General features: G+C 39.4%; 1 protein-coding gene across 3 annotated transcripts in view; it reads right to left on the bottom strand.

The window, feature by feature from the left end:
* Positions 1-15,464, bottom strand: part of Ago3 (argonaute RISC catalytic component 3) — a 141,871-nt gene that overhangs the window by 121,935 nt on the left and 4,472 nt on the right. The window contains exon 1 of one of the 3 annotated variants that reach the window (XM_074080585.1): positions 13,741-14,614. The exons of 1 other annotated variant lie outside the window; for it this stretch is intronic. In XM_074080585.1, coding sequence (XP_073936686.1) covers positions 13,741-13,786 — 46 coding nt within the window. In that variant the 5' untranslated portion in view covers positions 13,787-14,614. Of the gene's footprint in view, positions 1-8,476; positions 8,808-13,740; positions 14,615-15,464 lie in introns of those variants that run through there. One more of the 3 variants, XM_074080586.1, reaches the window with a different exon arrangement.

Raw genomic sequence — 15,464 nt, forward strand, 5'->3', positions numbered from 1 at the left:
TGGGGATGGAGTTCAGCGGTAAAGTGTACACTCAGTATTCAAAACTCTGAGTTTGATCTTCTGATCCACATGCACACACACACACACACAAACAAAAAAAAAAAAAGGTAAATTTTTTTTTAAAAAGTATAATATTTGAGATAAGTAGAAGTTTGACCATTGACTGGATATTTTATATAAGGGCTTATTATTATTATACTGTGATAATAATACCCATGTCTATATTTTTAAAAAGTCCATAACTTGCTGGACATTAGGGCTCAATTCTATAACCTCAGGAGAAAGAGATCGGGGAGATCGAAGTTCAAGGCCAGTCTGTGCATAAAGTTGGTGAGACCTGATCTTAACCAACAAATGAGAATGGTGGTATGCCCTGTCATTCTAGCTAGGTGGGAAGCATAAATAGGAGGGTCCATGGTCCAGACTGGCCAGGGCAAAAAGCAAGACTCTACTCCCGCCCTCCCCCCCACAAAAAAAATAAGTAAAAGCAAAAAAGGGCCAGGGGTTTAGCTCAAGTGGTAGAGCACCTCCCTTGTAAGAGTGAAGCCCAGAGTTCAATCCCCAGTACCACCAAAAGAGAAAAAAAGTCCCTATCTTTTATAGATACTTACTAAATGTTTATGAATGAAATCGTATGTCTAAAGAGGAGGGGAAAGCAGAAGGGACATGATTAGATGAGGGTTGATGTTTGTTTGGGTTTGGTTGATAGGGAGTTTATAAACAATTCTTCTATTTGTGTAAACTCCAAATTCTCTATAATAAAGTGTCTTGTTAAAGAGTAGAAAGAGAAGAAGAGTCATTTTCTTTTCATACTTAGTCTCTTTTTACTATCCCATTATAGAGATAAGGAAATTATAGTTAAGGAAGATTAAATGCAGTACCCAAAGTCAAAGCTAATTTTTCAGTAGACTTTATTTTTTAGAGCAGTTTTAGGCCTACAACAAAATTGGAAGGTTAGAGATTTTCTTATTCTCCCCTGCCCCAACATACTCACAGCCTCTAGTCCACATCCTTCACATTCTCTATAATTGAACCTATACTGACACATCACCAAGAAGTCACAGCTAATTTGAGAGCCAGAATGTCTCAGAAACCCATGCTTTTTACACTATATCATACTTTTTTGCAAACTTTTTCTCCAGTATTTTTTATCTTGCTTCATGCTTTTTATTCAATTTGGTAAAAAACAAAATGAATACAACTCTACAGTGACTAATGGAAGAAATAATTCTGTCAGTATGACATATTATATTTCCAATTAAGCATATTTTAGTTATTTAACAAATACATACATTACCCATTAGAGTTGAAAATATCAGAGAAATATAAAACACTATCTGAAATTCCTCACTACTTTAAAATTTTCTTTCAGTAATTATAGTAAGTACTAGCTAATAGCAACTAGCCAAATTAATCTTCAAGTATAAAACCACTTTTTCTTTCTTTTTTCCCCCCAAGGCTGATCTTCAATTCTTGGACTCAAGTGATCTTCCCCCAAGTGCTGAGATTATAGGCCTGTGCCACCATGCCCCACTTGTAACAATACATTTTCAAAGCAAAGGTATACTCTACATTGTTCACTGATCTAACAACCACATTTGAACCAGTTGTAAGTCTGACAGTTTAGAGCAAATATCGGTGATGAAAAGTAAGCAATGAACAAATCAAATTAACAGATTCTACTGACAAATTAACAGATTCTTACTGGGAACTTCCACTTTAATATTCATAGAATAACTGTTTCAACAATTTTACTTTGAGGAACTTATCAAAAGGCAGCACTTGACCAGTACACAAGGACCTACGCACTAGGATAGTTACCAAAGTTTTATTCATACTAATGAAAAAAAGGAAAAAACTAAACCACCATCAATGAGATTGATTAAATAATATATAGACAAAATTAAAAGCTATGCACTCACTAAAAACTATTATATTGGTACATAGATGTAAATAATGACATGGGGAAAATATTCATGATATGTAACTTGAGTAGAAAAAACCAGATTAAAACAAATACTATGATGGCTAGATAGATGGGCTTGTGGGGAAAAAATTAACAATTTCTTTTGGGAAGAGACACTATATAAGCCTAGGTTGATCTTAAACTTGTGATCCTCCTGCCTCAGCTTTCCAAGTGCTGGGATTGCAGATGTCTGCCACCACTCTTGGCTTTACACTGGTTTAATGAAGAGGTTAGGATCATATTATTTTCACTTTCTACTTTAGACATCCCTGCATTGTTTGTTTTTTAAAATAGTAAGTATGTATTTATTAATTTATAATCAGAAAAAAGACTTTTTTATTTGTGAAAAATAAATAAGTTGATCTCTAAATCTAACATAATAAAATATGATTTTACACATCCTAAATCCACAAGGCTAGTTACCAAACACGGGTATGGAACTTTTAGTAAGCTCCTATATGCTAATTCCAAATTCCATTTATTCATTCAATAAATCTGTCCAAACACAATGCAACTTATCACACTTACATTTACTATTCCACTACAGCTACATAATCACTCATAAAATTGAACATGTTGAAGGTTAAATTTCTCACATAGCAGTATAGAGAATTTTTTTTTTTTTGGTAGGCTTAACTGAGTTTAAACTTAGGGCTTTACATTTGCTAAGCAAGCACTCTACTGCTTGAGCCACACCTCCAGTTCATTTTGCTCTGGTTTTTGGAGATGGGGTCTTCCCTTGGCCAGCCTCAAACCTTGACCGTGATCTCAAGCCTCCCAAGTAGCTAGGATTACAGGATGAGCCACCAGCGCCCAGCAAGCACAGCAATCTATTCTTTAACTATTTTTTAAAATTCACAGAACTACCATGTATCTCTTATGTTGTTACAAGATTTCAAAATCAATTAGTAGTAATAATAAATTAGAAGTTAGTATTAATAAAAACAGTACTTATATAAGCCTAAGATTGAGAACATTTTCTTGCAAACTTTTGTCCATATATGAAAAACCTAAAAATATCTCATGTCCATATTCTATAGATATTTCCAATTTCTTAAGAACATGACAACTTGGAAATAATGTATAAAATAACTAGCCAATATAAATTTTTCCAGATTATTTAAGTGGACATTCTAGACAAATGGCTATAATTTCTTATTATAACTAGACCACAAAAAGTCCACATTTATAAGAGAAAGCATTAGTTGTATGACCAGGTTTTGCTTAATATCATAGTCTTTTTTTGTTTTTCGAAGCAGTGGCTAGCCAAAGAAAGTCACTAATATTAACACAGATAATGACAGAAAACCAAAGAAACTCCAAATACAGAAAGGCTGTTCATGTATCCTAACAGCATAACCATTATGGTTAAAAAAAACCCACATTATTCTTTCTCACATCTGTTTTGTTAATAAGCCAAGAATGAGGGTCTATTGAGTATCCTAGACAACTGAATTAAAAAATAGGAATGTCTGGTAAATGCTGTTCATCCCAACATGTTCAGACTAAACAGGTCTGGAAAAGATACTTCCTGTAAATAATCTTTTTAGTTTTACCTTCTTGAAAATTAGAACCATCACTTTGGACTTTTTTCCCCCCTATACATTAATTTTATTTTTTTAATTTTTTTTTCTCCATTGCACTTTTATTTGAATGTAGTATTTGGGACAATTGTCCAAAAGGGCAGGTATTTCCCAACTTAATCAGATCAGAGTAAAATAAGCAGCAAACAGTGTTTGGGATTTCAGCTTCTCACCCTTATCATATTAATTTTATTTTTATAAATTACTTTTTTAAGGCCAAAGTTTTAGCTAATGTAAGACGGTTTTATTAAACAAAATACTGTCTTCAATTTTCCTTAATTTTAACAATATGGAAAGCAATGTGAAAGTAGACAGTTATATTATAAAATAAGATAGCATTCAATTAGAATCCAACAGCTAAAGACAATTTGGCAAGAATTTCTCTCTGAGCTAGGATTTTTCCATATACAACGGAGAACTCTTCCAGGAAATATCTCCTTTTCAGGGCCCCAGTCCCCTTTGCATACTATCAGGCCAGGTTTATAGAACTAAATGCAATGTTCCCAAAGAAAAATATAAACTAAAATGAATTAATTCTAATTTGCCAACTAATTACATAAAATTCTCCCAAAAGAGCAAAGAGAAGTAGCATCTAAATATCTTTTCAAACTGTTTTCCAAAATAACTGTTCCTAACAATTTTTTAAACGATTAATTTAGAACTGGTTTAACAATGTAAAGACTTTACAAAGAATTATGACTTTTTTAAATGACTTCATTGTATTAATCAACTTACATTTGAAGGTTATATATGTTCTTCCCCCCTCTTTTTCTTTAAAGTCATTGTTTAAAAAGAGAAAAAGTGTGAATATAATCAAAGCCATGTATGAAAATATCACAGTGATACCCACTATTTCACATAATTAATATAAACTAATAATTTAAAAAAGAAAAGATAAAAAGATGTTTCTTGTCTCCCTTTCATTTTTCCCTTAGGGCACACACCATTACTGACAGAATTAAATTCTAAAACAAAAGTCAAAATAATTTTGCATGTTTTTGTAAGTTCCACTGCCACTCATGAGTAGCAAATACTAAAAAAAGGTTATTATTGGCCCTGTCTGAGCCAATAACAGACAACATAGTAGAAAAACCTTTCCTACTTTAAAAATTCATGCCCACCAGAGTAGCAATTTGATTTTTTTTCCTTCAAGACAAAACAAACCACAATTGAGAACACTTTCCTAAGTGATAAAGACTGTTGTAAATACTAAAATAAGCACACGATGGAAGGGATAAGGGCATGGTTCAAGTGGTAGAATTTCCCTAGCAAATGTGAGACCTTGAGTTCAAATTCCTGCACTGAAAAAGAAAAACAAAGAACCCAATGACATTATATGTTTTAGTATTTTAAATACACAATTTTTATCCTCCTCATTCAAATTCTATTCTTTTGCTGTTTTTTTTGAGATAGGGTCTTACTGTGTAGTTCAAGCTGGCCTTGAACACTCTTGGATCCTCCTGCCTCCGCTTGCAGAGTACTGGGACTTCAGGAGTGCATCACCATAGCAGTTTCTAAATCTCATTCTTGATTTAGTTATAGCTTCTTTTACATGCAGCTTTTTTTTACTTTGAAAGTAGGTCCCAAATGACTTTTTTTGATTTTTGTTATTAAAGAAAGACAGAGCTCTAAGACAACTACATTAAGAGACAAATTGAAAAGTTTAAGAAATTCAGCTGGGTGCCAGTGGCTCACACTTATAATTCTTGCTACTTGAGAGGATGAGATTAGAAGGATTGCAGTTCAAAGCAAGCCCAGGCAAATAGTTTGCAAGCCCCCTCTCTCCAAAGTAACCAAAACAAAATGGACTGGAGGTGTGGCTCAAGCAGTAGAGTGCCTGCTTTGCAAGCCTGAAGCCCTGAGTTCACACTCCAGTCCCACCAAAAAAAAAAAAAAAAATTGTATTCATTTTTGCAAAATTGTATAAAACAACTACCAAGCATGGCATATTGCTAATATTACATATTACTAACTTATTACTAATTTATGGTAAAAGTAAATGTTTCCCCAATACACTTTTTTTTGGCGGTAGGAGGGGTACTAGCGATCAAACTCAGAGCCTTCCCAAGTACTATATAACTAAGCTACAGGAGCTTCCACAGACTAACAGAATACTTACATCTAAGTAAATACTTATCTCAACTGAGCTGAGCTACATCCCTATCCCTTTCAGAGAGTATTTACATTTAATATTCCTGAACAATAATCAGACTTTACCTAAAAATACAGACTAGAGTAGCAGGTTCTAAAAAATAGGTCCTCAAAAGTGGCATCAATATGAACATTTCCTCTGATGTCCCTATTCCTATTTTAGTTGGAAACAAAACATAATCTAACTAAAGAGTCATTAGCACACATGTTAAACTATTACTGCTATTTAAAGCTATGCCATGTTTTTGTTAAATCAAAGCTCAGATGATACTAAATCAGTAGACTATACAGGACAAACTTAAAAATCATTTACAATGTTTCTGGTGAAAGAATAGACAAATACAAATTTTTATGAGAAATGGTTCACCAAGAAATAATTACATGGTATTTTGTATTTGAAGTCCTCTAATGTACTAAATAAATTTAAGTTTTCTATGTAACCACATAACTAGAATTTAAAATATCCTATCCTTGATTCCTGAGAACCTCCACACAAGTGGAGAGATGAATTTCAGTATGAATCCAATAAACTATTAGGAAACATTTACATCTAAAAATTTTTAAACCAAAGTATGTATCTGTCAAATTCTACATTTAAAACTTAGTTGCACATTTTCCCCAATCTATGCTTTCAACTTTACAATCATCATAACAATTACAGCTAAGTCTCAGGAAGAATGAAAATTTTGTTTTTGATGGTAACGCTTGAGCCAAATTATAACTTTTCTTTAGTATCAGACAACGATCACAAATAAACTTCACTGAAGAATGAATAAACTTTACGTTTCAAAATGGCCAAGTGTATAGTTGATAAATCTTAACTATACTTCTCCAAATGTGAAGTAAGTTAAATGGGTATGTATTTTACCCACAGAAGTCCAAAAATAAGGTAAAATTTATTTTCTGAGTCACACTTGGCTAGCTGACTACATGGTTTGATGTCACAAGTATTTTCTAAGATGTTACCAATATATTTGGGTATAGTTTCATATGAAAAATCCCAAAGGAGAAAAGGAAAAATATTTAAAATTCTTTTGAAATTTTTTTTGAATTTTAGGATGATTAATAAAATGTTTAACTTTCATACTTAGTTTTCAAGGCTTGATAAAAGGAATGTAAAAATCACCTATATGCCTAAATCATCACATTTCCTATAATGTAAGAATAAATAGTATGGTAGAAAATTTAAAAACAAGGGCAGGACAGCTTTGGAAGTGCTCAATAATAAATGAGGGCTTAAATCTTATCACAAGCTAGACAAACTTTAAGTAGGCAAACTTTCTGTTTTTAAGATAGGGGACCTCACACAGTGGCTCCTGGCTACTGGGGAGGCAGAAATCAGGAATATCCCTGTTTGAGGGGAGCCAAGGTAGAAAGTTCAAAAGACCCCATCTCAACCAATGGCCAGGGGTGGTGGCATGCACCTATCATCCCAAACTAGCTGAGAAGCACAAATAGGAGAGTTGAGGTCTAGGTGAGCCTGGTCATAAAGCAAGACCCTATCTCAAAAACAACCAAGGCAAAAAGGGCTGATATAGTGGCTCAAGTTGTAGAGGGCCTGCCTAGTAAGCATGAGGCAGCCCTGAGTTCAACCTCAGTACCACAAAAGAGAGAGAGAGAGAGAGAGAGAGAGAGAGAGAGAGAGAGAGTGTGAAGGCAAAAAATGGAGCACAAAAAAGAGAAAAATGGTAGAAGCTGAGTAGAGAAAATTTCATGCAATAAACTCTCTCCATCCCACTTCTTCAATTTCTGCGCGCCTTCTTGCATCCATTTGACAATTACACTACTCAATCTATTCAAAAAGTTATTTTTTCACTTGTTTCTTTTATAAAGCACCTCTCAAGTTGGCAAAAGTGATGTGAAATCCAAGTGTAGTAACAAGACTACCCCAAAAATATTTTGAAAATTATAAATTAGTGATCATTTGGACGAAGAGTATTTTCAAATTTAACATACAAGCATGATCATTTGGTAAGCAAACCGTTATGTAACACCTACCTAACGTCCCTCAGTTACTTTAGAACCACAGAGCACTTTTTTGTTTTCTAAAGACAAGTATTGTCCATGTTGCACTTTTCCCTCAAGAACTGCCATTTTTCTCCCAAGAGAGAATACAGTTTTGCTAAATTCCAAATTTCCAGGAATGTGACAACTGCTTCTCTAGGGAATAGAGAATGGAGAAAAAAAAACCACTGTCATCAGTTTTAAGATCCACCTCCTCATATGAGCAGTGTGCAGCCTGCTAAGACACTGCCGAGCTCCGCAGAAACTACCTACCATGCTGTCCCCAGGACGGAAAGAGAGAGAGCTCGGGATGGAAGCAATGCCATCTTGCACCTGACGTTGCACTACCACCGACTGCACACTTAAACCCCATCCGTTATCTTGGCAGATCTTCCCAGCTACCTTAAGAGCAGGTAGGGCACATGGCTGGCCGCCCAGCACCCACGGACACACACACAGCCCGGGTAGAGGACACGCACACCGTTCCATCTGCAAGTGGAGTAACCAAAGCCATTCTGAAAGAATAACCCTCTAGAAAAAAAGTGACATCGCCTAGACAACCCCAAACTTAAGCCCTCCTGGCAGTTTCACCAACTCCGCAGCCCTGGGGCGCTGCGCTGCCAGGAGGCCGCGAGGGGGAAATTGGGGCGGAAAGCCAGGGGAGCCCGCACGACGCGCATCTCGCGCACCTGGGCGGAGGGAGCGACGATGCTCGGGACCGCGGAGAGGTGACACCCCCGCCTACCGGGCCCGGCAGCTCTGACTCACTCACCTGCAGAGCCGATTTCCATTCATGGAGCTGGGGGCAGTGCTTCGAGAGAGAACGGCGCCCGCCACGGGGGCGAGGAGGCGGCGAGGAGCGACGCGGCGAGCGCCCTCCCTCCCTCGGCCCCAGGGCAGAGGCGACAACCGCAACCGCGCTCGGAAGCTCTCGGCCGGAAAAGCCGCTATCGGGAGACAGCTCGGGACTTGGCGAGAGGAAAGAGAGACGTGAGGCGCGGTGAGGGGAGCCCCGTCCGGAACTTGCGTCGCCCGCGGCCGCTGACGCTCGCGCGGCTCCCCCTCGACAGCGGGCCGCTGCCGCCGCTCTCCCCGGAGCCGCCCCCGGAAGCCCGCCGGCGTCAGTTCCGCCGTCCCGCTTGCCCGGTGTCCGCGCCTCGCCTCTGGGCCCGAGCCGCGCGGGAGCGACGTCGGTGCAGGCGCGGCCCGCGCGGAGCACGCCGGGGTGGTGCCAGGGCGCGGGAGCCAAGCCGGGGGCGGGGCGGGGCAGAGCCGGCCGGAGACAGCCCCGAGGGACCGGCCTCCTCGCACCACCCCACCGGGATGCGGCGACGTCGCGCCCGCGGAGCTGACCTGAGCGAGGCTGCCCACCTCCCTTCCTACCCTCCCGCCACGCCCAGCCTGGGGCGCCTCACGGGGCCGTGACCATGTCTCCAAGTCAGTGGGGTTCCTTTGACTATTTTTTAAAAGAAAATGTTCGCTAGAGTTCGAAAATAGATGACTAAGAAATAGGACATTACACAAACATCGGATGGAACCTAAACTCCTTGCCAGGCTTGACGCGCGGGGCCCTGCCCCTCTTCCTCCCGGAGCCTCGTCCTCTCCTCTGTCTGCAGCTGAGCCTGTCAGCCCCCGATCCCACCCCCCACCCCGGGACAGGTGCATCTCGGTGACCCGCAACCTTTCAGCTGGCCTGGGTTCCCTTAGCCAGGAATCCTCCCCCAACCCTCTCCCTACTCCCTATCCCATACCTCCAGGTAAGCATCCTTTCCCTGCTTAACCCAACATTTCCTTGCTAATCCTTCGCTCTGTCATGGGGTACCCCTTTCCCACTAAAATGTACTTTTGTAAGAAAACTAGGTTCGGGCATACTGTTAGATCTTTAAAAACACTTGGTGCCTTAGTGGAACCTGATACTATTTTATGCAGGCCAAGTAATGAGTCATGATTTTTCTCTGTGCCCCTAAAGCGTCAGTAAATAGGCTTCTTTTTAAAATAAAAATACATCATTTTTTAAAGGAAAAAAAAATCCTATTTTCAGTCCCCACCCCCACTCACTGTGGGATTTTGGATTAGTCACTTGATCTCTTTGGGCTTCAGTTTCCTCATCTGAAAAATGGAAAGAACAGCATGTACCTTGTAAAATTATGAAGTCAGGGAATGTACAGAAAGCAAATCATCCCTAAATATTAATGAATAGCAAAAGTTTTTACTATGGTTACAATCTCAAAGCACTTAAAGAGATTCACCTACCATATGATAAAATGCCTAATAAATGGAGAGGACTCTGAACCACATCTGACTCCAATTTTGCTTCACTCTTTTTCCTTCACCTTCCTGTGACTGAAAAATACCCTCTCTAATTTTAAAATATCAAATATCACCAGATGAAACACTGCATCTTAAAAGTCATTTCGATACTTGACTATACACAATCTGTACCTTGGTAGCAGAATCTACCAGGGTAAATACCAAATCTTGTGCAAAGAGACCTATTACACCCTCAACTCCACTGATTCTGGAACTAGTTCCCTAAATGAATGCAGACTTATTTGGCTACATTCTCAAATTGGGACTACTCTCTTCTTTTTGAACGTTGGCTGAGGATTTAGACCCTCTGATTCAATAAATGTCTTCTATTTCTACTATCCAGATCCACTCCTCTTTAAAGCAAGCCCATGTGAAAGGCTCATGAATTATATTATCAAGGTGTAGGATGGCAAAATGGCTTGGACAGTTCTTCCAAAGGTGAAGCTGTATGAGGCTCTCCCTTGACCACATTCTGTTTTGGGATAACTTACTCCCAAATGATTCTTCTCAAGTGCAGAAAGCAGGGTCTTTGGGTATCTTGTTAAAAGCCCCAGTGCCCACAACAATTCCTGTGCCTGGCACATAACAGCATTCTTTATTATTTGTTGGATAGATGGATGAATAAATCAATGAGCTTCAAGAATGGGGCTCAGGGTGCAGGCTAAAACTCTGACCTTATCCCTGGTGGCAGTGACTATTCTCAGAAGAACTATAATATAGTACAGTCTCAGGTGCAGAGAAACAGTGCCCTCTGAATGTCAAGGACCTCAGTGGCCACCAAATAGCCAATGCAAATTTTCTTAACTACAAAAAGCATGAACTAGAAAAGTAAAAAGGGTAATAAACAACTTTAAATTAACAAATGGGACATGAAAATCAAAAATTTGTGCTCTTCAAAATGAAAAAACCACAGATTGTGAGAAAATATGTGCAAAACATATATCCAACAAAGAACTTGTATCTAGAATTTATAAAGAGCTTTTATAATTCAGTAAGACAAATAAACCAATTTTAAAATGGGTAAAAGATGTGAACAATTTAACAAAGTTATCAGCATAGCAAATAAACACACAAGATGATCAATACCACTGGTCATTAAGGAAAGGCACAGTGAGATACCAAATACTCAGGTGCACTCAGGGTGAAGTGTACCTGGAAAGACTCCAAGCCCAGCAAGTTAGGCTTAAGAGACTAAGCATAGCCATCTCCTTCCTTGCTGCCACTATTACTCTACTCCACTTAGCACTTCTAAACACCTATGATTTCTGTGTTAGCTAAGAAATATCACCACTGGATAAGAACAGAATCTACCAGCAATTTCTACAAGGCAGAAAGAAACTACTTTGTACTGCAGCGAACACAGTATTAAACATATGGACTCTAGGGACAGACATAAGATTGAAGGCCCTCAGCTACTCACCAATCCTGGAAAAGCCACTCACCCTGACATTCATGTTGCTGACCTATAAAAGCCAGAGTATATATGTAGGGGAAATACTACTGGATACCTACCCAATACCCCTTACCCCCTTCTTTCTTGCTAGTCAGCATTCCTGGTCTTTCTAGTCTGCATGATTCAAAGGGTAACTCCTAACTAATCAAAGCCACTCACAAAGGATGATCTTACTTGCTTTGCTAATGAGAGATGATGAAACATGTCTAGCAAATGAGACAAGAGGCCAAATCTTCCTTGCTTTAAAATCAAACACTGGAGAAATTAGTCCCTCTTCTGATATACATCATTTTGCCATCATTTCCTTCCTGGAATTAATTGCATCTTGGGAGCATTAGATGAACTAGGATGAGGATAAAACAACACAAAGAATATCAAAGCAAAAAGACAGCAACCTGTTTAGTATTATCATTTAGTCACACAGTTAACCAACGTTGGAGCCATATTAATTCAGGACTTCTTGTCATGTGAAATGATAGTTTCCTTATCTAAGCCAATCTAATCAGAATTCTGTAATATGCAATTGAAGGTAACTAGAAAACATGGTCACCATGAAGATGCAATTATAGGCTGGGCACAGTGGCTTGTTTCTGTAATCCTAGTTGCTCAGGAGGCAGAGATTAGGAGGATCATGGTTTGAGGCCACTCTGGGCAAAAAGTTAGCAATACTTCAATCTCAATCGTGTTGGTGCCTTCCCTGTGTTAGGAGGCTGTATGTAGGGATCTTTGTTTGTGGGTCTGAGGCTGGCCCCAGGCAAAAATGTGAGACCCTACCTGAAAAATAAAGCAAAAATGGGCAGGGAGCGCAGTTCAAGTGGTACAGCACCTGTCTAGCGAGTGTGATGCCCTGAGTTCACACGTAAGTACCACCCCACACCCCAAAGAAGCAATTGTATAAAACACTTAGCCAGGTACCTCAAAGTACCTAAGCCCCTCCTTTTGGATCTCACTTTCATTAACAGCCCAAAGACCTTTTCCAAAAATCTGAGAGCCTCTTTCTGCCTTTGGAAGATAGGAAAGAGTCTTTAAGGACTCCCTAGATAGGTCCCTTATTTTCACTTTGCCTTCAAAAGACAAGACAATGCCAAGATGATAGCAAAGCTGCTATAGTTCAAAACAGTAGAACAGTATGTTCCTGCAGCATGAGCCACAAAGGCCTAAAAACCTTGTTATGGTGTCCTAGGAAAGAGAGCTATGACACATTAAGTGGAGAACTTCCAAATGTACCTCGTTCCCCAGAAACTCTATTTTTCCAGCTCCTCCTTAAACAGCTGCCTGAAAGATTACTTGTGTCATGCTGTGTATACCTTTCTAAGCCTGACAGCTTTCCTCAGCCGATAGCCAAAGGAATAAATGTCTGGAAAGCTAGAAACAAACCCAGACAGCTAACTTTCCAAAACTCAACATTACTTTCCATTCAAGCACTACAAACAGCCTGGGATGGCCCAAGCTCAGAACTTCAAAGTACTCTTCTCCTTAAACTGTAATCTTTTCCTCTAGCCACCAAACCCTTATTGCTATTAGATTCTGGGGGTATAAGCCAAGAGACCCCTAACAATACCCAGCCTCACTCTACCCCTCATTTGTCTGCTAGACAAGAATGTGCTATAGCATATTTTGTCAATAGGGCAGAGGAAAGGCTGTTCAATCAATGCTTGAAAAGGGATGTCCAGGGGTGCATGGACAAGACTTCACTCAAAACCTTGAGCTCCACGACCACACAGTACAAGTCCTGGGCTCCAAGTCTCTTTGAGAAAGAACCAAAGGCCAAACTCTGAAGCCTTCAAAAATCACTTCTTTCTAAAACTAAGTTTATAGCAAAATTTGCCATAATGGTCATCCCCACACCCTTTGGTACCAAAGTCTTTGGTCCACTCAAAGTCATAATTTTGTTTTATTTCAACTGGGAGAAATTTGTTTCATGTTCCAACTCACTAAAGTTCAACCAATCCTCCTAACCAGATTCCTATGGGAATCTGGCAGGTGGTAGCCACAGGTTAGCTTTAAGTCACACTTGGCCTCCTGAGGAATGCCAGCCCCATTATATACACACGGGCTGCCAGTGACAATTCCTCACTGGGCCCTCTGCCAGCCAGAGTCTTTCTCTGAACCATGTTCTCCCAGTGTACAGAAATAACAATGCTCTAGCAGTACCAGGCAGGAATGCCAAAAACGGCATGCTTGACAAGTGTACTGCCAGTTTAAGGTACAAAGCCAAGAACCTCCAACACTGGGGTGGAGTGGGAAAATATAATTTGGTTGTTTCTGCTTACCTGAAGATTCAGGAATGCCAAGTCCATCCCGTGCACTTAGTATCATTTCTTGATTCCCCCATCCATAGTCATGAACCACAGATTTCTAGCTCATTTTACTCCTCAAGTATTGATACCTTGGTGTATGCTATTGCCCCAAGGTGACAAAAAATGAATAGAATGTAACGTCTGCTCCTATGGGTTCATATTCTCTGGGGAAGACAAGTTATAAAAATACAGTGAGCTAACAGCTATTTGACGTACTAGAATATCATCTATGTAACTGGTTAAGAACAGAATTAGGTTTGGTTTATTTTATTACTTTACAAGTATCTCCTAATAAGAGGAGCAACTTGGAGGTGGTAGTGGTTGTGGTGAACAACTTGCAAGTCCTAGTGCTGCATTATTTTTTTCCAATGCTCATTTTTTAAAAACACTAGAGCATGACCTCAGTAAATTGTATTATTGTACAACCGCAGATAAAATAGGGAGTAGGATGGTAAAATGAGCAGAAACAAATACTCCCTCCCTGTAGCAGTTCATGTTGCTAACTACTTCTTGTACCACCTTTTATCACTGTTTTTTTTTTCCCTCTCACTTTATTAAACCAGCCAAAGATAAAGTATCAAGTAGTGATTTAGCTGTCACCTTAAGCTATTCTCCCTCTCCCTATCCTTGAGTTTCCTAGGGGTATACACCATGTTTCTGACCTCAACTCTTTTTCTAAGCAACCCTGTTCATGCCTGACTTTAGCTACCATTTGTAAGAGTATGACTCCAGTATCTATAATGGCAGTTTTGTAGTTTTGCATGAGCATCAAACCTATGCTTACTAGAAACATTTAACCTCATTCCTCACAGGAACATCAAAACTCTATCTAAACCACATGTTGTGGCACATATCTGTAATCCCAGCATTTGGGAAACAGACACAGGAGGATTTTGAGTTCAAGGCCAGACTGAGATACATAGTGAGATGCTCAAAAACAAAAGGGTCAGGTATGGTGGTATACACCTGTAATCCCAGCTTCTCAGGAGGTGAAATACGAGGATTGTTGTTGGAAGCCAGCCCTGGCAAAAAGTTAGAGACTATCTCAAACACAAGTCAGGCATGATGGCACATGCCTATAATCTCAGTTACTCAGGAGGTGGAAGTAAGAGGACCTGGGTCCAAAGCCAACCAGGCAAAAGCATAAGACCTTATTTGAAAAACAGACTAAAAGCAAAATGATGGGCTTGTGGTTTAAGTGGCAGAGCACCTGCCTAGCAAGTGCAAGGCCCTTAGTTCAATCTTTAAAAAAAAAAAAAAAAAGCCAAAATCATCACTCTATAGAAGACTAATTATCTTTCCTCACAAAATTCACCATCTTCCTTCTAAAGTAGCACTAGCTTCTATTACTCTTCCTCTCCCATCAGTCATAGAGGCTTAGTAATTCTATCTCCTGTCTCTCAAATCTGTCTTTTCTATCTTCACTGCCATAGCCTTGCACAAATCCCTCGTTATCTTTTGCCTGTATGAGGGGTCTGTGTCGCTAATCACATTCCCCACCAAACTTGAAGATTAAAGACACCCTGTTTTCCTCATTTTTAAGTTGTGCCTAGCTTCTCCCACAATACTGCTGGCACAGTACTTTGCATATTTGTGGAATGAAGAATACACAGAGGCCCTGTGCAGTATGATTGCACAACAATCTATTATTATTCCATCCTAAAACCTATCAGAGATGTAATTAATTCCAACAGTTT

The sequence above is a fragment of the Castor canadensis genome, chromosome 7 (genome assembly GCF_047511655.1).
Source record: "Castor canadensis chromosome 7, mCasCan1.hap1v2, whole genome shotgun sequence".
Classification (NCBI taxonomy): Eukaryota; Metazoa; Chordata; class Mammalia; order Rodentia; family Castoridae; genus Castor; species Castor canadensis.